This window comes from Aquarana catesbeiana, linkage group LG02 (genome assembly GCF_042186555.1).
Source record: "Aquarana catesbeiana isolate 2022-GZ linkage group LG02, ASM4218655v1, whole genome shotgun sequence".
NCBI lineage: Eukaryota > Metazoa > Chordata > Amphibia > Anura > Ranidae > Aquarana > Aquarana catesbeiana.
This window is the reverse complement of record NC_133325.1, coordinates 614,215,222-614,238,838: the sequence shown is the minus strand read 5'-3', so window position 1 is coordinate 614,238,838 and position 23,617 is coordinate 614,215,222. Positions and strand designations below refer to the sequence as shown.

General features: G+C 42.3%; 2 protein-coding genes across 6 annotated transcripts in view; one reads left to right on the top strand and one right to left on the bottom strand.

The window, feature by feature from the left end:
• Positions 1-23,617, top strand: part of STS (steroid sulfatase) — a 496,435-nt gene that overhangs the window by 282,234 nt on the left and 190,584 nt on the right. For all 5 annotated transcript variants that reach the window (XM_073616370.1, XM_073616374.1, XM_073616371.1 and 2 more), the window contains 2 exons: positions 6,340-6,477; positions 11,297-11,456. In XM_073616370.1, coding sequence (XP_073472471.1) covers positions 6,340-6,477; positions 11,297-11,456 — 298 coding nt within the window. The remainder of the gene's footprint in view (positions 1-6,339; positions 6,478-11,296; positions 11,457-23,617) is intronic.
• LOC141128826 (uncharacterized) overlaps positions 22,024-23,617 on the bottom strand; it is a 2,820-nt gene continuing 1,226 nt past the window's right edge. Inside the window, exons 1-2 of the mRNA XM_073616375.1 lie at positions 23,536-23,617; positions 22,024-23,253 (exon numbers count right to left, since the gene is read on the bottom strand). The exon at positions 23,536-23,617 is cut by the window's right edge and continues 1,226 nt beyond it. Coding sequence (XP_073472476.1) covers positions 22,609-23,253; positions 23,536-23,617 — 727 coding nt within the window. The 3' untranslated portion in view covers positions 22,024-22,608. The remainder of the gene's footprint in view (positions 23,254-23,535) is intronic.

Sequence of the window (23,617 nt, the reverse complement as noted above, 5' to 3'; positions counted from 1 at the left end):
AATCCAAGGTTGAACTTTGTGGCCATAATTCCAAAAGATATGTTTGGCGCAAAAACAACACTGCACATCACAGAAAGAACACCATACCCACAGAGAAGCATGGTGGTGGCAGCATCATGCTTTGGGGCTGTTTTTCTTCAGCTGGAACAGGGGCCTTAGTCAAGGTAGAGGGAATTATGAACAGTTCCAAATACCAGTCAATATTGGCACAAAACCTTCAGGCTTCTGCTAGAAAGCTGAACATGAAGAGGAACTTCATCTTTCTGCATGACAACGACCCAAAGCATACATCCAAATCAACAAAGGAATTGCTTCACCAGAAGAAGATTAAAGTTTTGGAATGGCCCAGACCTGAATCCCGTTGAAAATCTGTGGGGTGATCTGAAGAGGGCTGTGCACAGGAGATGCCCTCACAATGTGACAGATTTGAAGTGTTTTTGCAAAGAAGAGTGGGCAAATATTGCCAAGTCAACATGTGCCATGCTGATAGACTCATACCCAAACAGACTGTATGCTGTAATAAAATCAAAAGGTGCTTCAACAAAGAATTAGTTTAAGGGTGTGCACACCTTTGCAACCATATTATTTTAGTCTTTTCACTTTGCTTCCCTCCACCTAAAAGATTTCAGTTTGTTGTTCAACTGAGATATACAGTTTATAGGTCACATTATAGGTGAAAAAAGTTCTGAAATGAGTTATCTTTGTCTCATTTTTTTACATCACAAAAACCTGACATTTTAAGAGGGGTGTGTAGACTCTCTCTAACTATATATCGATATAGATATAGATATATATAGATGTATTACTTTATTTTGCTAGTAATAAATATATACAACAAAATTTATCAGGATACACTTTACAACAGCAATTAAACAATTCTCAACACAACCACACACACATATATATACTCCTAGCACATGCCCACATATCTGTTTAAATATACACAGAAAACAAAATGTTATTTAAAAAAACAAAAACTTTTTAATACTTTGTATCAATATGTTCAGTAGATTAGCAACACAAAACAGAGGAATACAGCTCTGACTGGTTCACCTCCCTCTGCCAGTTCTGCTATGCAAATGAATAATGGAGGCAGATATCAGGAAGGATTTGTGTATTTATACTAGTTTTATGTAAGATTTTTTAAATAACTAAAAAAATGTATTAAATCATGTTTATAACATCTGCCTGGTGTTTGGATTTACCTTGTGCAGTTTTATCTACTGTGAAAAAAAAATTGTAGGATTGCCACCAGTTTCTGTTAATCAAAATATGAGTAATACAACTAATACATAATATGCAAGAAGAATTTTTGTTTAGCTAAGAACAGCATTTTACAACAGTATTGTTCTTCTATCGATAGTATTTAGTTTGCATTTCTCTATGTGTGATTCCCTTGAGAGGTAGTCACAGCATGACCCAGTTTTTCTCTGTATTACAAGAACTAAATACCTTTTTTATCAGTTGTCTTTCACTGCTAATGCCAAGCATGCTGTAAGTGTTGCTGTAAATGTCATATAGCATTAGCAAAAGCTGAAACACTGGGGATTTCATGAATTAAAAAAAAAATGCTAATACCGAATCATGATAAGAAAAATGTATATTATAAGATAAAAGAAGTCTCTAGAAATAGTACTGATCCATGCACTTATTTAATGATAAGTTTTAGCAAAGCTTGCAGAAAAAAAAACACAACGTTAAAGAAGAACCCCGTTCTAAACAAAATGTCCAATAGTATGTAAATCTTCTATTTCATTTCTGAAGATGCAAGGGCTACTGATATGAAAAACCAAAGCCCAATAAATGGTAAGAAAGCAATGAACCTAATTGTAAAGCCACAAGTAAAGGGTTTCTTTGGGCATGACTAGTTTATGCTTTTATCCTCCAAATGATGTTCAGTGTAAATCTTATCCTAAGCATCTATGAACTGTATAATATACAGGCTGCTTTCACACTGAGGTGCTTTGCAGGCGCTAAAGTGCTAAAAATAGCGCCTGCAAAGCTCCCTGAAAGAGCCGCTCAATGCGCTCCAATGTGAAAGCCCTGAGGGCTTTCACACTGGAGCGGTGCACTTGCAGGGCGGTCAAAAAAGTCCTGCAAGCCACATCTTTGGATCGCTGTAGGAGCGGTGCATTTACTGCTCCTAAAGTGCCCCTTCTCATTGAAAACAATGGGGCAGCGGCGCTTTTCAGGCGGTTTTAACCCTTTTTTCGGCTGATAGCGAGGGTTAAAACCACCCCACTAGCGGGAGAATAGCTCCGCTAAAATGACGGTAAAGTGGCGTTATATTTAGCCCCACTGTACCGCCAGTGCCCGCATGCCTCAGTGTGAAAGCAGCCTAAGTAAGCATTTATATTCTAATAAGGAAGATTCTAAAATGCATTTACTGTAAATAAGCAAAACCTGGTCCCCATTGAAGGTAAAATGTTTTTCTTAAAGATATGGTGATTAGCTATGACATTGACTAAAAATATTAAGGAATCTTTGATTTACTGTCATCAGGGGATCAAAATATAAATAGTGAAAGATAAAAAAATGTAAGAATTTATTTAATATATTAGGAATTAATAAAGTGATCAAAAGTGTCCTTGTGCATTGTGTCTGAAGAAACTTAAATAAATCAGTATGCAAAATCTCTTAGATAGAAGGGGTGTTAAAAGCCCAACTGAAGTCACATAAATTGATTAGCAATTAGATCTCTAGGTACAAACAAAGTCCATTTTCATAGCCTCACTGCCAATTCCCTATTCTAACATTTGTGCATAGGGTATAAATATGGCTGTGCAATCCAATAGCTAACAGATTTGGGCCCAATGTTCCCATTAATTGTAACGGAACTGGTCTAAAGCAGTCCATTTTTCCTCTGCCATTAATGCCTGTTAAGACACTTGTGATAAGGGGTGTGGCTGTTCACAGTCACAAATCATAATATGAATGTGGAAGATGGTTGTCATGTACCTGGATGGAGGTCAAAGTGCTGAGGGGGCTCCCCTTGCGGCTAAGTGCAGAGCACCCCTGAAGGTGGTACAAGAAGGGCAGTGCCCAAAGAAGCACAAATTTCCAGTAGTGTTCTGAAGAGCTGGGAAGCTGACCACCAGATAAATACCGGAACAGGCAGGATGCACTGTAAGGCAGATACCCCCCAAAAGCTCCAGGTGTATTTGGCAACAGGGCAAACAGGAAGTGGTAATGGAAGCTAGGCCAGGGGTCATGCACGGTGGATTAGTCAGTAGAGGAGGCAGGTTTCAGAAACAGGAACAGGCTGGTGTCATACACAGGTAGGCAGATAGATAGCAGCAAAGTCCCTAATCCAGGCCGGGGTCAGACACAGGTGATCAAACAGCAGCTGAGTTGGTAGTACAAGCCAGGGGTCTAAGCCAGGAACGAAGGTCAGAAAGGTCAAGGGCAAGCCGGGTCAATAGCGGGAAATCCAAGATAAACACACAGAGGCACAGGAATACGGGGAACTGCTGATCATCCAGAAATCTGATGAGCACAGCAGCAGTCGTCCTGCAATTCCCTATCCATGCGCACGTGAATGCATCAGTGCGGCCATTCCTAGTATTGACAACATTGCCAGTTCTTCTTCAGCCATTCCCCTGACATTTGTAGCAGATGTATTTAATTTTGTTCAGTATTTGATTAAAGTAGAACAACCAAAACCTTTAAAGACAATTAGAACATACTTCATGGGATTGCTGTCTGTGCCCCCATTGACTAAATCCCCCTTACTTCCTGTCCAAGTTACTGTTGTCACAAAGACAAAAAGTAAAATCTCTTCACTGACAGTTGCCACTGGAAGAGGAAATAAGTCCTCTCAATCACTCAATGAGACACTTGTCATGGGGACATATGTCAAATGTGAGATTTCCCCTCATTTGGGAAGGATTCCTGTCATCTTTTAGCCTCCCTGGCGGTTTTCCCGAGTGTGGCTCGGGGTTAAAATTCAGTACCATTAGCGGTAACCCCGAGCCACACTCGGGATCGCATTGCAGGATCCTGGGGCGGCGTTAGTTACCTTGTCCCCGGGATCCTGCGATGTCACCCGCAGTGTCCGAGGACTCCGTCCTCCTCCGAAGCCTCTCCGTGCCAGGCTCCGTTCCCTGCGAGTGGCGCGACGCACGGGGGCGGAGCCTGGCGGCAAATTAAAAAAAAAGTAAAAATCATAACACATACAGTACTGTAATCTTACAGATTACAGTACTGTATGAAATGATTTCACATCCCTTTTGTCCCCAGTGCTTTGTCCAATGCCCTGCATGCAGTTTTACATGATATACACTGTTCTTTCTGCCTGGAAACTGGAGATTGTCCATAGCAACCAAAAAGTGTCCCTTTACGTCAAAAGTGGCTTTAGACCAGCTAGAAAACAGCGATAGTAAATTAGAACACTTGCAGAATTGAGCGATAGTGAATTGTGGGGAAATGTATTTTATTACTATTTTTTTTTTTTTTAATTATTTATTTTTATTTATTATATTATAATTTATGTTTTTGTGTTTCAAACTTTATCATACCCGGGATATCTACTAGACTCTGGTTTGGACAGATTTAAGTGTGTTATTGTTAAGATTTACAGACCTACAATATAAAACGTCAAATTTCCATGCAAAATAATGGTACCGCTTTCAGCACCTAAAATCCGAAATAATCATACCGCCAGGGTGGTTAAGAGCAGAGTTTCTTTTTTCTGGAGTGATAAAAGTCATTGATATATTGAGAAAGATTTTTGTACTAGGTAAATCAGGACTAATAAAACTTAGAGCAGGTTTTGGATGTTAAAATAATTTTATAGCTGAGAGGATAAAGACTGTCTGATCTGAATACCTGGATTGTCTTCAGATTTCAATTTCATCCTGCTTTGCATTAATACATTATATAGGGATCATTGTGTTCCAGATACCCCTACCTAATTTCTTTGACAAGGCAAGTGATGTTACATCACTTCAAGCCAATACAATTCAAACCAAAAGAGCTTAGATGAGATAGTCATGACCACTGGAAACGCACATATTCTCTACTCTAGACATACTGGGGTTGATTAACCAAAACAGGAGAGTGCAAAATCTGTTGCAGCTCTGCACAGAAACCAATCAGCTGATCCAGATTTTTTTTTGTCAAAGCTTAAAGTGATACTGATGGCAAATTTAAAAAAACAAATAAAAAACAAACATGTCATACTTACCTGCTCTGTATAAAGGTTTTGCACAGAGCAGCCCCAATCCTCCTCTTCTTGGGTCCCCTCTCTCCTGTGAAGTGCCCCAGGAGCAAGCAGCTTGCAATGGGGCACCCAATCAGGCGCACACCTAAGCCACTGCTCTGTGTATCCATTAAGACACTGAGCCATGGCTCTGCCCTGCCCCCCCCCCTCCTCAATGGCTGTCTGGCTGTGATGGAGCCAGGGGGGAGAGTCCCAGGAGTGCCAATGCTCTCGTGCACATTAGTGGCTCGAGAGGGAGCGCAGGTAAGTATTAGTGGGGACTAGGAGGACTGCCGCACACTGAAGGTTTTTTTACCATCATGCATAGAATGTTTAGATGTTTAAAAGTTAGAAGCTGATTGGCTACCATGTACAGCTGCACCAGATTTTGCACTCTCCAATTTTAGTTAGTCAACCCCACTCTCTAGTCTTTGCTTCATTGGAAGTAAATTATTAGATTATGAAACATGTTTTATGTCCAAAAATGCTGTATCCAACCTCACCTTGAATCACTTCAGATAGTTTACGTTCTTCTTTCTCTAACTACTACTCTAACCATCCTTTTAAGTGCTTTATTTCAATAATTCTTAATTGTGGCATCAGGCATTTGATCGAGCACAATAAGCATACAGTATAATGAAGTATAGTAGACTTTTGAAATACTTAGACTCACACTATATTATGTTAGAACATACAGTATATATTACAGTATATACTGACAGCAACAAATATCATCATTTATACAAATGTGAATCAAAATGTAATTAGGCACTCCCTACAATAATTAATAGTAACTGTAACACAAATGTAAACACACTTTAATATACAGCCAATAAAATGGATGAATTTAAAGCACTGTTTGGTTTGCACCAAGCTAGAAGAAATCTAACTGAATATACCATCAGTAGCCTGTGCAAAGTGCTATAAGCCTTAGCAACCAATCAGATTTAATCTTTTCTGTCATTTGAGTAACTTTTGATAGTAAGTTGAAATTTGCTTGACATGGTTGACTGCAGTTTACGCATATTAATTGCAATTTGTAATTAAATGTGCCCAAGTGTGAGAGCACTACATTGTCAAGGTTTGTTGAGAATAATCAAACAATTCCTAATCTAATAATTATTTAATTTATTTGACAGGCAAGATTATTGAAGAACTGAAAAGAAACCAACTTGCGGAGAATACATTTGTATATTTTACATCTGATAATGGAGGTCATGTAGAGGAGATTTCCTCTACTGGCGAAGTTCATGGAGGATGGAATGGAATCTACAAGGGTAATGCTTTTTATAAATACAGTTATGTAGATTGTTCAATAATCCCAAATTAATTCAACACATGAAAAATCATGCATCAATAAATAGCTTACATTCCTTTATAAAAGAAGAACTCTAATGGAGAAACATGATATTATTAAGTAAACACTCAGCTTAAATACCAGAGCTAAATACCAGCCAGCCCTCATTTGTGTGTGATAGCGTTGGAAAGATAAAAGTGAAGTTCGGTTCCAATGGATCTACCATAATGTAATTTTTCCTTCAAATAAGCAGATTTATGGTTGAAATATAGTATTTGTGGACCCTGTTTTGGTCCTAGGTTGCTACCTCTCTGATAGAAGCAGAGTAAGTGCTCCTTAGATGGTAAAATCTTGGATGTGTACTACTGAGAAGCATGTGGTACAAAAGTCTTTTTCACTCGAAGGACTTTGTGAAACAGTTAATGGTTAAAGTAGAGCTATGGGCAAAACTTTTTTTTCATTTTGAATAGAGTAAGGGAAGGTTATAACCTCTGTCAGTTGTTTTTTTTCGCCATCTGTGTCCCATTATGGAGTTTTCCCTTCACTTCCTGTCCCATAGCCAGACAGGAAGTTAGAGAAAACCCCTACAAATTAAAGTGTATGTAAACCTGATTCATGAAATTTGACCTAGGCACATATATCTGTAGTGTTTACTTATCTCCCTCCAAACCCCCAATTCCAGTGTGTTTCTGCTGTTTTGTTGCTCTGTTATCAGCATGATAACTTCTGACAAGTTCTCCGTCAACCAAGATAAAACCAGCCTGAAATTTGTGTCGTGGGAGGTTGCTATAAATAGATTAGCAGAGAGCTTGACTTCTCACAGCTCTGCAAGTCTCTGCCTATGTGGGGGGGGGTGCCTTTCCTCCAATCAGCTGTCTTGGCTGTATGCTAAGAATCCACTCTCAGTGCTGAACAGGAAGAGAAAATTTCTAACACGTTGTGCACTTTCTAAAGAATATATATAGCTGAAGACAGCAGATATACATGTAAAACTTATGTAGAGAGATTTGTTTAATCTCTGTGTATCATCTGAAGCTGTTCCCTTCACTGGGTATAGGAGAGGGTTTACATCCACTTTAAGGGAGTTTCATGGGGACCCCCAAGTAACCAGAACTAGTGTCTCCATTGGAAGATTATCCCTCTATTACTTTTCTGAGGATAATCCACAATTTGTGATTTTCATTTACTTCCACTTTCAATGATAATGATAAATAGGATAGAGAGGGGGAATCTCATTACCATGGTGCATAGGCAGAAATAAACAACCTGACAGGGGTAATCCCTCCACTCTATCCAAAACATAAAAATAAGTTTTGCCTTAAGTTATGCTTTAGAAGCATCAAATGCACCCAACATGCTTGAGGGATAAAAAGGCTCCCCCTTCTTCAGGGCTTGTGAAATCAATGTTAATAAAGTCATGACAGAATGCACTGGGGGACCTGTGTTGAATCCTGATGAAGTCTACTGTCTCCTGATGGCACTAAAGGCGGCCGGCTGAGCTCTGTGATTTCTATAAACCTCACAGAGCAAATCTACGAGGGTGGCCTGACTTTTCTTTACTGCAGCAAATCAATGCAACTAGGTCACTTCCCTGCCCCCGACTGTGAGTGGAAAGTGATGGAGCAGTAGCAGACTGATGAACTGATTCTTCTATTTTCTGTTCCTATTAGCATATTTCATATGAGCCCCTGTTCACACAGCAGTCTGAGTGCTGTTGTACAAGCGATGACAGATACTGATACCAAAATTATTTACATACTTATTCAAGATGTACATACATTCAACATTTTTTATTCAATACATAACAGCATAATTTAAATATTTCTATAGCTTCCTTTACATTTAAAGTTTTTCCACATTGTTTTTTTTTCCAAAAAGCTTGAAATATGGAACTTCCCACTGCTTCACTATATTGTGCTATTTAACAGCACAGCTTTTTTTTTTTTCCTGTGCAAACCTCTGCGGCTATTACAAGCTGAAGAGGGGGAGAGGTTATGCGTAGGTCTCATTTTTTATTGTTACATATGTACTTGATGATTACATCCGTGGAGATTACACAAGCACAAAATGTCACTGCATGAGTATTTGATCTTTGCATTCATTTTTTAGTAAATAATTGGAAATTGAGAAGTATACGCAGACAATTTTTTTTTTTTTTTTACTTCTTCCGTATGAGTTAATTATGTCCTCTGAGCTATCTAACTAAAATATTATTTTTATAATATCTATGTAGACATCGGAAGGGCATTTAATTCAGCATATGAAGATTTTATTTAATGAAGTGTTTCTCAAAGATGACGTTGCAAATGTAGTTATCTGTGGCAACTAATAAAAAGTCACTTGCGCTTTTGACTATAGTTAACTATAATTTGATTAGTTGCTATGGTTACTTTACTTTTTCCACTATTATTACGGTTTAAACCGTTTCACATAATAAAAACAAGACCATTTCTTTTTCTGAACTTTGGGTTATATTGCAGATCAAGTTGTATGTGTAAAAGTTTAAGTAAGGTGTGCTCAGCTGAAATTAGATATGTGTTTTTTTTTCTTTTTTCTTTAATCTTTTTTTTTTTTTTGCATCCCAGTTCTGCTAATCTCCTACAGATTATTTGTATCCACTTCCTGTCTACATGCACACGCTCTAGTGTAAGCTGCACATCATTGCTCTGGATTAGCTTTCTGATAGTGACAACTGTGGATCCAGCCTGCCCAATGGGGTTGATTTATTAAAACTGGAGAGTGCAAAATCTGGTGCAGCTCTGCCAAGAAACCAATCGGCTTCCAGGTTGTTTTTTTTGCCAAAGCTTAATTGAACAAGCTGAAGTTAAAAGCTGATTGGCTACCATGGACAGCTGCACCATATTTTGCACTGTCCAGTTTTAGTAAGTCAATGTCTATTGGCATGGTTTTTGATGTCACTTCCAGATGTGTGTGTGTGTTTCAGGGTGACAGCTGTGGTGCACGGCTGAAAGACAGTTGTCATACCATAACAGAAACTAAACCATTCTGAACTAATGAAAGCTGCACATTTAAAATGATTGAAAACAGCTTTTGAAAATACAATAACATGTTATATAAGATTTTAGTAAGCTTACAGTAGGGACGGAAAGTATTCAGACCCCCTTAAATTTTCACTCTTTGTTATATTGCAGCCATTTGCTAAAATCATTTAAGTTCATTTTTTTCCTCATTAATTTACACACAGCACCCCATATTGACAGGAAAACACAGAAATGTTGACATTTTTGCAGATTTATTAAAAAAGAAAAACTGAAATATCACATGGTCCTAAGTATTCAGACCCTTTGCTGTGATACTCATATATTTAAGTCAGGTGCTGTCCATTTCTTCTGATCATTCTTGAGATGGTTCTACACCTTCATTTGAGTCCAGCTGTGTTTGATTATACTGATTGGACTTGATTAGGAAAACCGCACACCTGTCTGTATAAGACCTTACAGATCACAGTGCATGTCAGAGCAAATGAGAATCATGAGGTCAAATTAACTGCCTGAAGAGCTCAGAGACAGAATTGTGGCAGGGCACAGATCTGGCCAAGGTTACAAAAAAATTTCTGCTGTACTTAAGGTTCCTAAGAACACAGTGGCCTCCATAATCCTTAAATGGAAGACCTTTGGGATGACCAGAACCCTTCCTAGAGCTGGCCGTCTGGCCAAACTGAGTTAATGGGGGGAGAAGAGCCTTTGTGAGAGAGGTAAAGAAGAACCCAAAGATCACTGTGGCTGAGCTCCAGAGATGCAGTCGGGAGATGGGAGAAAGTTGTAGAAAGTCAACCATCACTGCAGCCCTCCACCAGTCGGGGCTTTATGGCAGAGTGGCCCGACGGAAGCCTCTCCTCAGTGCAAGACACATGAAAGCCTGCATGGAGTTTGCTAAAAAACACCTGAAGGACTCCAAGATGGTGAGAAATAAGATTCTCTGGTCTGATGAGACCAATATAGAACTTTTTGGCCTTAATTCTAAGCAGTATGTTTGGAGAAAACCAGGCACTGCTCATCACCTGTTCAATACAGTCCCAACAGTGAAGCATGGTGGTGGCAGCATCATGCTGTGGGGGGTGTTTTTCAGCTGCAGGGACAGGATGACTGGTTGCAATCGAGGGAAAGATGAATGCAGCTAAGTACAGGGATATCCTGAATGAAAACCTTCTCCTGAGTGCTCAGGACCTCAGACTGGGCCAAAGGTTTACCTTCCAACAAGACAATGACCCTAAGCACACAGCTAAAATAATGGAGTGGCTTCACAACAACTCCGTGACTGTTCTTGAATGGCCTAGCCAGAGCCCTGACTTAAACCCAATTGAGCATCTCTGGAGAGACCTAAAAATGGATGTCCACCAACATTTACCATCCAAACTGACAGAACTGGAGAGGATCTGTAAGGAGGAATGGCAGAGGATCCCCAAATCCAGGTGTGAAAAACATGTTGCATCTTTCCCAAAAAGATTCATGGCTGTATTAGATCAAAAGGGTGCTTCTACTAAATACTGAGCAAAGGGTCTGAATACTTAGGACCATGTGATTTTTCAGTTTTTCTTTTTTAATAAATCTGCAAAAATGTCAACAATTCTGTGTTTTTCTGTCAATATGGGGTGCTGTGTGTACATTAATGAGGAAAAAAATGAACTTAAATGATTTTAGCAAATGGCTGCAATATAATAAAGAGTGAAAAATTTAAGGGGGTCTGAATACTTTCCGTCCCCACTGTATATTGGATTTATTTATTGGCTTTAGATCTAATTCATGTATAATGTAATACAATTTATAAATATGTTCAAGGAGGCAAAGCTACTTGCTGGGAAGGTGGAATACGTGTCCCTGGACTTATTCAATGGCCCGGAGTTATAGAAGCTGGAACTGTTATTGATGAACTAACAAGCAACATGGATATTTTCCCTACAATTGTTAAACTTTCTGGATCAATTGTTCCTCATGACAGGTATTTTTTTATAATTTATGTGCTGACTTCCCTAGATATCAATAATATTCTTTTTCTTTGAACTGTCTTTGTTTTGGGTCCAAAACAACAAAAGAAATTGGATGGAAGTGTATTTTTTAAAGTGACCTCCCAAAAGGAACAGACTTGTATAATGAGAAAAAAGCAATGCTCTTAGCAATCAGAATTTATATTTGTTCAATGTAATAAGGACATATATGATTGATTGCTAAGGTTACTCAACTTTGCTACATAATGAATTTCTCTGCCACCTGACATGCAGGAGTGCTATCTCCTGCATAGCTGCAAGAAAATAGTTAAGAAGGATGCCTTGAAAGAGAAGAAGAAAAATGTGGCACATGTAGTGTATTGCCAGCTGAACCCCAGGAAACAGGGTCAATAAACTGGGTTTTGCTTCGGCTTGTACGGCTTGTAGTATGGGAGTTGGTGTCAGCGGCAATAATGGTTACCCCCAGCATTGGCGTAAGTGTGCACTAGGGATGAGCCGAACACCCCCCTTCCCAGTTCGGTTTGCACCAGAATATGTGAACATGCGAACACCGTTAAAGTATATGGGACACGAACGTGAAAAATAAAGTGTCCATTTTAAAAGCTTATATGCAACTGCCCCAGGGGACATGTAACAATGCAGAAAAGGGTTTTTAAAATGGCTGTTTTTTCAGGAGCAGTGATTTTAATAATGCTTAAAGTGAAACAATAAAAATGAAATAGTCCTTTAAATATCGTGCCTGGGGGTCCCCTTAGTCTGCCTGTAAAGTAGCACAACTTTCCCATGTTTATAACAGTACCACAGAAGAATGACATTTATAAAGGAAAAAATGTAATTTAAAATTGCTCGCGGCTGTAACCCCGAACCCCGGCAATGTACATAAAAAATCATTGAAAAAAACAGCGTGGGTTTCCCCCCCCCAGTCCATACCAGGATATTAAGGAGAACTCCACGCCAACATTTTTAAAAAAATGGCATGGGAGTTCCCCCTAAAATCAATACCAGGCCCTTCAAGGCGTTGTAAACCCTCGTTTTTTTTTTTTTTTTAAAACAAACATATCATACTTACCTCCACTGTGCAGTTCGTTTTGCACAGAGTGGCCCTGATCATCATCTTCTGGGGTCCCCCAACGATGCTTGCTGCTCCACCCACATTGGTGAACCCCCTAGGAGACATGCTCTCCCTGGGGGTTACCGTGCTGGTGCACTCCCAAGTCCAGCATTTGCGTCCATAGACACAGAATGCCGGACTCGGCCCCACCGACGGTGCCCGCATCATTGGATTTGATTGACAGCAGCGAGAGCCAATAGCTGCTCTGCTATCAATCTATCCAATCAAGAGCCGAGAACCCCGGCCAGAGAGGTAGAGTGCATCTCTGGTGGGCAAACAAACAGGCTCAGGTGAGTAAAACGGGGGGCTGCTCAGTGATAGAAGTTTTTCACCTTAATGCATAGGATGCATTAAGGTGAAAAAACACCAGGGTTTACAACCCCTTTCAGGTCTGGTATGGATTTTAAAGGGAACCCGCTCCAAAATTAAAAAAAAATGGAGTGGGGGTCCTCCCCAAAATCCCTACCAGACCCTTATCTGAGCATGCAACCTGGCAGGCCACAGGAAAAGGGGGGCGAGAGTGCGCCCCCCCTCTTGAACTGTACCAGGCCATATGCCCTCAACATGGGGAGGTTGCTTTGGGGTCCCCCCAAAGCACCTTGTCCCCATGTTTATGGGGACAAGGGCCTCATCCCCACAATCCTTGCTCAGTGGTTGTGAGGGTCTGCGGGTGGGGGGCTTATCGGAATCTGGAAGCCCATTTTAACAAGGGGACCCCCAGATCCTGGCCCCCTCATCATTCATCAAAAAAAGTGTCAAAAAAGTAAAAATGACAGGAGACAGTTTTTGACAATTCCTTTATTTACAAAAAAAGTGTCCCGCAATGTCTATCTATCTTCAATCACAGCGCAGAGGGACGGATGGCAAAATACTCCGCCTCCATGAGAGGCATCCCACCGACTGCTGTCTTTTTGCTGTGACAGCTTTTATATAGGCAATGGCAGGGCCACCCACTGATGTAACTGGATGACCCTCCCACATGATGTCAGAAGAGGTGGGGTCACTCGGTTACGTCACTGGGTGGCCCCGCCCTTGCCTATATAACAGCTGTCACAGCCAAGAGACTGCAGTCGGCGGGACGCCTCCCATCGGGGTGGAGGTTTTTTTAAAATATTTTTCAGGTCTGTCTGTGCCATGAAGATGGCTAGACATTGCGGGACACTTTTTTTCTTCTTTAATAAAGGACTTGTCAAGAACTGTGTATTTTGTTTTTGACTTTTTTTGGGTGAATGGGTAGGGGTACAATGTAAAATTGTACCCCTAAAATTGTTAAAGGGGACATGCAGATTCTGATAAGCCCCCACCCGCAGACCCCCACAAACACCAGGCAAGGGTTGTGGGAATAAGGCCCTTGAGACCCCAATGCACCTCCCCATGTTGAGGGCATGTGGCCTAGTATGGTTCAGGAGGGGGGTGCTCTCTTGTCCCACCCCCCTTTTCCTGAGGCCTGTCAGGTTGCATGCTTGGATAAGGGTCTGGTATGGATTTTGGGGGGGACCCCATGCTAATATTTTTTTTAATTTTGGCATGGGGTTCCCCTTAAAATCTATACCAGACCCGAAGGGCCTGGTATGGACTTGGGGGGAACCCATGTCATTTTTTTCTTAATTCTGTCATAAGGTTCCCCTTAACCACTTCAATACACTTTAAAATACCCTATATTATATATTGTACACTGCACCATAACTGAACTGTATATATACTATACAGACTGCACTATATACTCTGAACTACAGTATATATACTCTACGGACTGCACTAGAAAAATTGGGCCTTAGGTATTGGTGGTGCCAGAACACTGTAACCTCTCACAGTTATTCTTGTGTGCAGGAACGGGTCCTGCTGTTAAATATTATTATGCTGTTAAATTACATGCCCCTGTTAAACAGGGGCAGAAGAATTGGGCCTTGGGTGCTGGTGGTGGTGCCACAACACTGTAAACCCTCACAGTTACTCTTGTTGGCGCAGGAACGGGCCCTGCGGTTAAACATTATATCAAAAATTGTAATTAAATGCCCCTGTTAAACATGGGCAGAGAAATTGGACTTTTGGTTTTGGTGGTGCCACAACACTGTAACCCCTCACAGTTACTCTTGTTGGGCGCAGGCATGGGCCCTGGTGTTAAATATTATTTCAAAAATTGTAATTACATGCCCCTGTTGAACAGGGGCAGAATAATTGGGCCTTGGGTGGTGGTGGTGCCCTAAACCAAAAATATTGTTGGAAGCTAGCATCATCAAGATTCAGGAGGAATAGGATAGGCTGCATAGGCAGTCCTCAAGGGATCCTAGATCCATAGCTAATTCAATCAGTTACATAAGCATCAGGTGCTTGATAGCTGCTGATCCAGGACTGATTCATTTTTATAAATGTGAGCCTATCAACGGAGTCTGTGGACAGGCGCACTCTTTGATCTGTTACAAACCCTCCAGAAGCACTAAATGTGCATTCAGAAAACATGCTGGATGCAGGACAGGCCAGTAGTTCGATTGCATATTGAGCATATATGGCCAGTGGGCCATCCTCAAGACCCACTAACCCAATGGATGCTCTGTTGGAAAGGTCTCCAAGTCTGCTCTTGCCCCTAGATATTCCTGCAACATATAATGCAGACGCTGGCGATGGTTGCTTGAACCTATCAGACCTTGGCGCTGAGAACTGAAAATTAGTTTAAAGGCATCGGTCAGCCGGCTACCTTCTCCACTGCTCTCCCTCTGTTCCTCTGACCGAACAAAGCCTCAGAAACATGTTGTCCAGCATCAGGAAATGGTAACCTCCCAGGCTCTGGAAATGCGTTACACAAACCTTTCTTCAAGGCCTTCTGAAGATGTTTCATCCTCTGCTCTCTCTGCAAAGGCAGAATGAGTTCTGTAACTTTACCATTGTAACGTGGATACCACAAATCCTAGGGTCCTTTTGCAGGCTTTGCAGAATCAGGGAGGCCATGCAGCATAAGTTTGCAGAGGCATTCGATTCTGAGTCCTCTGGGTCACTAAAGATCACATCCTCATATCCGTAACTACCTCCTCCCAGCCACGTACAACTCCTTGGGTTTCTGGGACTGAAAACCATCCCTTGAAGACTGCTGCATGTTATCCTCTACATCCATGCTGACAGAATCTTTGTCGTCCTCCTCCTCTTCTTCCTGTGTGTTTGGTGGGCCCGCAGAAATCATATCTATATAAGGGGGCCTTGAGAGGAAATGAAGTCCTCCTCCTTCCTCCTGCTGTTCTGCCTCAAGTGTCCTGTCCATGATTCCATGAAGCGTGTGCTCCAGCAGAAAGAGTAGAGGGATGGTGTCACTGATGCTTGCATTGTCGCTGCTCACCATCCTTGTGGCCTCCTCAAATGGTGAAAGGACAGTGCATGCATCCTTGATAAGTAACTACTGGCATGGCGAAAAGAAGCCAAGCTCCTCTGACCCTGTCCTGGTGCCATACTCGCACAGGTACTCATTAATGGCCCTCTGCTGTATGTGCAGCAGCTGCAGCATTGCCAACATTGAGTTTCACCTGATGGACATGTCACAAATGCATTCCCTTTGAATGTCAGCCAGCCAAGCACTGGCATTGTATGTCTAGCTGAAATGACGACAGACTTTTCTGGCCTGCCTCAGGAGATCTTGTAAGCCCAGGTACCTGGTCAAGAAACGCTGCACCACCAAATTCAAACAAGGAACATGGGTCAAGTGTCCCTGTCGGAGGGCAGAGAGAAGGTTGGTGCCATTGTCGCAAACAACTATTCCTAACTGAAGTTGGCATGGCATCAACCACCTCTGAGCCTACCCCTGCAGAGCTGACAGAATCTCTGCCCCAGCGTGGCTCCTGTCCCCTAGACAAACCAACTCATGCACCGCATGGCATCTTTTAGCATGACTGCTTGCATAGCCCTTTAAACGCTTATGGAGCATTGTTTTAGAGGACAATTCTGCAGAAGAGGCCATAGAGGAAGAAGAGGAGGGGATGGAGAAGAGAGCTGTGGCAGAATCACCACTAGATATTTGGAGGCGTGGTGGCGGAACAAGCTCCAACAACATTGAACTCTGTCCTGTATCCTTCCCAGCTGCCAGAAGAGTTACCCAGTGCACCGTGAAGGAAAGGTAACATCCCTGCCCATGCCTGCTGGATCATGGGTCAGCAGTAATATGAACCTTACTGCTGACCACCCTATCCAACAAGGCCAAAACATTGCCTTCCACATGAGGGTAGAGCTGGAATGGCAATGGAATGGAATGTGAAAGGAAATGCCGTTTTGGAATCTGCGACTGTGGTGCAGCACATTCCACAAATTCATGAACGGGGCAGAGTCTACCAGCTGAAAAGGCAGCAGTTGCAATGATAGCAATTTGGCCAAGCTAGCATTTAGACGCTGAGCATGTGGATGGCTGGGACCGAATTTCGTTTTTATGGTTCAGCAACTGGAGTAGGGAAATTTGCCTGCTGAATTTAATTGGTGATGTACTGCTAGCAGATTGGCTGCAAGTATTTGTGACACCTATTGCTATACCTTCATTTCTCTCAATGCAAGTTTTTGAGAGGACAGGAGCTATAGTAGGGTTGGAGATTCCAGATGAGGAGCAAGGAGAAGTCTGCCTTTTTCTATGATGTGGGTCTTTCAAGTGCTGTTGGCAATGGACTGCATGACAGGTCGTCATATATCTGGTCAAGCATGTGGTGCCCAAGCAGCTGCTGTTCTGGCCACACTTGATCCCCTTCAGACATAGGTTGCTAAACAGCGATGGTGCAATCTGCTGCACAGGTGTTGAAAAAGGCCCACACCAAGGAACTTTTAAAAGTCAGCAGCGCCCTGCCCCTGCGGAGTCCTGCGGTGTGATACAATAGGGTGGCTGCCCTTAATCTGCCCCCTGGAGGACATCCTACCTCATTTGAGTTTTGCCTCCTCCTCCTCACTTTCTACCTCTCTTCTCTCAGGCACCCAAGTACAGTCAGTGACCTCATCATCTCCTCCCTCCTCATCACTGGAGCAAACTGTATGCTGCAGCTGGGGGGCACATGATTGCCAGTTTCTTGTCCTATTGTGGTACCCCCTCTCTCAACATCACCCGATGACCATGCCCCCTTATGATGTCACAGTCCCAACATGCCCCGGGACTGTGACATCATAAGGGAGCGGGGTCACCGCCTATATAGAGGAGCGCTCACACAGCATTACAGCGGGAGAGCGTCATGTCAACATCGGAAGAAGAGAAGAGGGAAGAAGATAATGCAGAAGTCCAGGCCACCGCTAGCAAAAGAGCGGCAGAAGATAGCGGAAGAGCCGGCAGAAGAACCGGACACCGGGAGAAGAGGTCGAACACCAGGAGAAGAGGCCGGAGAGCGGGAGAAGAACCGAACACCAGGAGAAGAGGCCGGAGAGAGCCGGGAAGTCGGAAGAAGACCCCCAAAGTCGCAAGAAGATCCCCGGAGCTGTCTAATAAATTACTTTAAAAACCTGTCTAGTGTGTTTTTTTTTATTGACACTTTTTCACTAGGTGAATGGGGTGGGGGTCCGGGATCTGGGGGCCCCCTTATTAAAGGGGGCTCCCGGATTCCGATAAGGCCTTTGTCCTCATCAACATGGGGACAAGGTGCTTTGGGGTGGGGGGGCCGCAGGGCGCCCCCCTCGCCCAAAGCATCCACCTCCAATGTTGAGGGCATGCGGCCTGGTACGGTTCAGGAGGGGGTTGCTCACTCGTCCCCACCCACTTTCCTGACCGGCCAGGCTGCGTGCTCGGATAAGGGTCTGGTATAGATTTTGGGGGACCCCATGCCATTTTTTCAGTGTAGGGGGTTCCCCTTAAAATCCATACCAGACCAAAGGGCCTGGTATCCCCAGCGACGGGGCTCACAAGGTGTCAATCTTGCCGATAAAGGCGGCGAGATTGACTTCCTTTTCTAGTCCCGTCATACCCGAGTCACGTTCAAAATGAACGGACTTGTTCGTGTGTGGGCAAGTCTGTTAATTCGGAAAGTATGTCATAACTCCGTCGGGAAGACCGGCGGACATAGTCTGCCGGAAAGTCCGGTCGTGTGTAGGCAAGTCCGTCCGTAGTCTGGTCGTGTGTAGGCAAGTCCGTTCGTAAGAAAAAGTCAGTCGGAAGTCTGTCAAAAGTCCGTCGGACTAGTCCAGTCGGAAAGTCCGCCGTGTGTATGCCCCATCAGACTATGAAATAACCCTCAGCACTGGTGTTCAGTGGTTAGCTTACTTGATAACAAGCTGCTGTCTGAACTTAATGGCTGGGACTATACTGTCATAAACTGTCAGGCAGAGATCATCACGATTTATTTTAATGCTGGGGTCCAGTTTCTGCCACATTGCTGTTATTCTGTGTGTCACTCACCAGCAGTGGTGGTACACGGTGTTGACTGCCCCCCCCCCCCCTTTCCCCCCCGGTATACCACTGTTGCTTGTATTACTCTACACAACAACATTTTTGATGTAGGAATAAGTCAACACAACAGGGAAAATGTTTGGTGAAACGGGAAATTTGATTAAAAAAATTGACACACGCACTTTCATTTTACCAAAAATGAACCTGACAATAAATTTGCAGTCATTGCCTAACCATTACACCTAAAGATGGCTCTTTAACAGCTGAGATCTCTACCTCAATGAATTTACAGAAAGTATAGCTCAATAGTACGATACATTCAGCAGTCAAGCTTCATTTAAATTGCAGAGCATTTACAACAAAGGTATAAATCAATTAGTTATTTAAAAGTTGTATAAATCTGAGAGCAACTTTTGTAACTTTGTAATCTATGTCTTCCTTTTAGCCAAGTGGTAATAGAAAGCCAAGTACTTTAAAACATGACCTGCTTTACCCTCCCGTTTTAAAGTTAAGTTAATTTGTAGTTGAATTAGTTCATCAAAGTGCATTAGAGCATTTTCTTAGCATTCTAAATGTTAAGTTGCTATCAACAGCAGGGTCACTTTTAATTTTGTACTGGAGCATTGGAGCACCATCTGACAGACTGTTACTTTTGCCCAAGTGCATTGAAGAGGCACTCTAAAGCTTATGATTTATTGAATGCTTTTAGAAAACGCAACATAAAGGAAAAGCAAGCACATTATTCTGGTTCTTTTTTCCATTTTTTTCAAATACCTTTAGACATTATGCAGATAAATTCAAATCGTGTTACTTTATGTGACTCTGTTCCTAATGTCAGTCTTTTTCACCTAAAATATAAAATTCATCACCATGCATAAGATTTGATATTGAGTCAAAAACTAAAGAGTGCCTTTCGGTCATACTACAGTGCAACCAAACATAGTCCACAGCAATCATGGAATCCCTGCAGTCAATTTTGTAGATGTAAATTAATCAAGAACTGATGCCAGGACAAAAATGTACATAGTATTAAATTATGTGTATTTGCAATTGAAATGTTCAGAATTTTACTGTGAACTAAAGACTTACCTGAACTGAATCCATTGCAGTTAAGTACTTGGTGTTAATTTTAGCAGTTTGTTGATGAGGTAGGTTTAATAGTGATGGTCAGTTGCTGATAGGGCCTAGAAAGGGGACTGAAAAATAGAGAACGTGCTCCCAATCTTTTGCTGGCTGGAATTCTGCCAGCAAAAGACCGATGGAGCATACACACGGTCGCATTTTCCGACAAGAAGCTCTCATTGAAGTTTTGCTGGCGGCATTTCCGATCGTGTGTACGTGGCATTAGTCTGTCCATATATTTTACAATTTTCTTGTCCAATTTTCCTTTAGATTTACCAAAACCATATAATATGAGATCAAACTGAACACTTTAAATTTGTATGCAATGAGGCAGGTCCTTGCACTACATCAGGGATCCTCAAACTACGGCCCTCCAGCTGTTGCAGAACTACACATCCCACAAGGCATTGTAAAACTCTGACATTCACAGACATGACTAGGCATGATGGAAATTGTAGTTCCTGAACACCTGGAGGGCCGCAGTTTGAAGACCCCTGCACTACATAGTAGAGCGGCTCACGTATTTTTACGGGGGGCAGAATGACACCTCTGCGCGAAACCCCGTATATATGTGGGATTCACTTTAAGAGCCGCAAGAGGGCGCGCGTGTATCCATTTTTGGGGATATTTATTATAGCAAAAAGTAAAAAATATTGTTTTTTTTTCAAAATTGTTGCTCTTTTTTTGTTTATAGCGCAAAAAATAAAAGGTGATCAGATAGCACCAAAAGAAAGCTCTATTTGTGGGAAAAGAAAGGACGTAAATTTACTTTGGGCACAGCATTGCGTGACCGCACAATTACCAGTTAAAGCAGCGCAGTCCCAAATTGTAAAAAGTGCTCTGGTCAGGAAGGGGGTAAAACCTTCTGGGGATGAAGTACACTTTATAGGTAGCAATAGATTTGTAGCCCATGTGCAGTACTGAGAAAGCAAGATGCTAAAATGTTTTTCCACAAGGTACAGTAAAAGTGATAGGAAAGATCTCATTGTACTTGAGAGGTTCCATTTTTTTTTTTTGAGGCTGTATGATGGTCATTAGCAACATGGTGGAATCTTGATTGATCCAGAACTTGTATTGCAAGCAAAAAAATAATTTTATGTCCGCACAAGGTTCCTTGGTATGGCATACACATACATGTAGTGTTAGTGACTTTCTTAAAACTTGGATATATACAACAGGGGCATCCATTTGCCAGTTTGAGCACACATTGGTTATATTAACTAAGGTCTGCAGTGGGGTCTATGCTTTTAACGAGGAACTAAACTCTGGAAGCTGTGCCCAAAAAGGCAGGCAGGCAGAAAAGAGCTAGTTGCCAACGTTGCCTATGGTCTCCCTCCAGCTGATATTTTTCCAGTTACTAACTTGTCATGCTTTATTCTGAACTTTGTCTCTGCATGGAGTTGGCCATCCTGGCAGAGGCAGGGCTCATTTCAGTGTCATGACACATTTGTGACGTCCTCAAATCTCACTCCAAATCTCTCGAGCCCAGCAGCCAGAGGTAGCAGTGCCCAGATGCAGTTATACGGCTAATGCCGCGTACACACGGTCGGACTTTTCGTCTACAAAAGTCCAACGGACGCTGACGGACTAAAGGTGGCTGGTAATCCGATCGTGTGTGGGCTTCTCCGGACTTTCAACGGACTTTTTTAGCCTCAAATCCGACGGACTTTAGATTTGAAGCATGCTTCAAATCTTTACGTCGTAAGTACGACGGACCCCGAAGTCCGCTCGTCTGTATGCTAGTCCGACGGACAAAAAAACGACGCATGCTCATAAGCAAAAACTAAACGGAAGCACTCGGTCTAGTAAAACTAGTGTTCGTATTGTAGGTAGCACATTCATCACGCTGCAAAATCTGTGATCGTTCAATGCAGCGCATTTTATTTCTTCTTTACGAAGGCTCTAAAGAACGAAGGTGTTTTGCTGTTCATAATCAGAGTTCTCCCAAACTGATTTCTGGATTCTTTTTCTCTTTGATCTCATGAATGATATAGTATGCCTTTTTAAAACAATGTTTCCATACTAATAATACTTTTTCCCCTTTTTATTTTTTATTTTTTATTTTTTTTATTTTTTTTAGGTTTGTAAAGTTAACACAAAGAACCCATTCTTATTTTTTTTTTTTTTTATAGTGTTTATTTTTTAGTTTTTAGATAAAGTTAACCCAAAGCACCGTTTTTGGTTACGTAATTTTTTGGATTTTCAAGACTTACCACTTGAACATTATTAACATTAGTAATGTATTTTTGGTGTGTTTTTTTTCAAACTCAATGAGATTGTTGTCCCTTGTTAATTTAACATTGTGTGTAAAATCAATGATTTCAAAGAAAACACATAAAGTCTTTTGCTAAACTCAAAAAATATCCATTTATTCATGGTCAAAATAAAATAAAGAGGAAGTCAACGCTGGAAAAAGTCGGTGTACCAGAAAATTGGGATCTTGAGGAGTCCATATAAGAGGGAGCACAATCTGGTCCAAGAATCCCAGAGATCAACAGCACCAGCAGATGATCTAGATGTCCCCAGACTGTGGTCCTACAACAGCCTGCGTCTTCTGTCAGACCAGACTGAACCCAGGTCATCATTTTCTTCTCTTCCCTGCAGCCTTTCCTCCACGCTGCCCTGCAGCCTTCCCTGTAGCCTTCTTTTGAGGCTGTGGCTCTGGTGTTTCAGTTGTGGCAGGAGGAGGAGGAGGAGGAGGAGGAGGAGGAGGAGGAGGAGGAGGAGGGGGGGCTGCCTCATGTAGTTGGGTGTTTTGTGTTAGCGTGCCCTGCAGCCCCTTATGGATTGTTTCCCCAAATAGGCGCTCACAAATGAGGCGCTGCTCCCAATCCATCTGAAGAAGCCTGCTGGCTAAGTAGCAGCCATAGGATTCTTCCGCTTCGGGGGGGCTTTTTAAAAAACGGGTGGCCTCTTGCATGAGGCGCAGGGATGCGTCCTGTGTGACCATCCCCTTCCTGGCCCTTTTTTTGGGAAGGTGGAGGGGAGGCACTTGGGATTCGGTCAGGCTTCTACTGGGCCCAGCCACCTCGCTTGGCCCAGCCACCTCACTGGGAGCAGCCACCTCACTGGGAGCAGCCACCTCACTGGGAGCAGCCACCTCCTGCCTGACACTGGGCCCAGCCTCCTCCAGGATGATGGTGAATCCGGCCTCCTCCAGGCTGTCCATGGGCCTGGTCTCCTCCTGCCTTCCACTTTCCCCACATTCCTCCTGGATGGACTCATCCTGTGTATAAAAAAAGGACAATAGTTTGAGTATATTTGTTTGGCTTCATCAATGACACACAGTTTGCTTCTCATGAATAGCAAATTCAATGTGAATACTTCTCTTTAATAAAAGAGTCTAATCAGACACCATAATTATTTCAAGCAGGTGCCAAACATATTTAGCCACTACTGTCAATTGATATGTATACCCAATTTTGAGTGCCAAATTATTTTAGACAATTATAACATCCAGTTAACATCATTAATATTAGTACAGTAAATATTTGTTAAAATCATTTACCTGACTCCAGATGGTCATATCTGGTTCATCCAGGATGGAAGACCCAGCTTGCTCCTCATCAGCCTCTGCTGGGGTGGAGGGA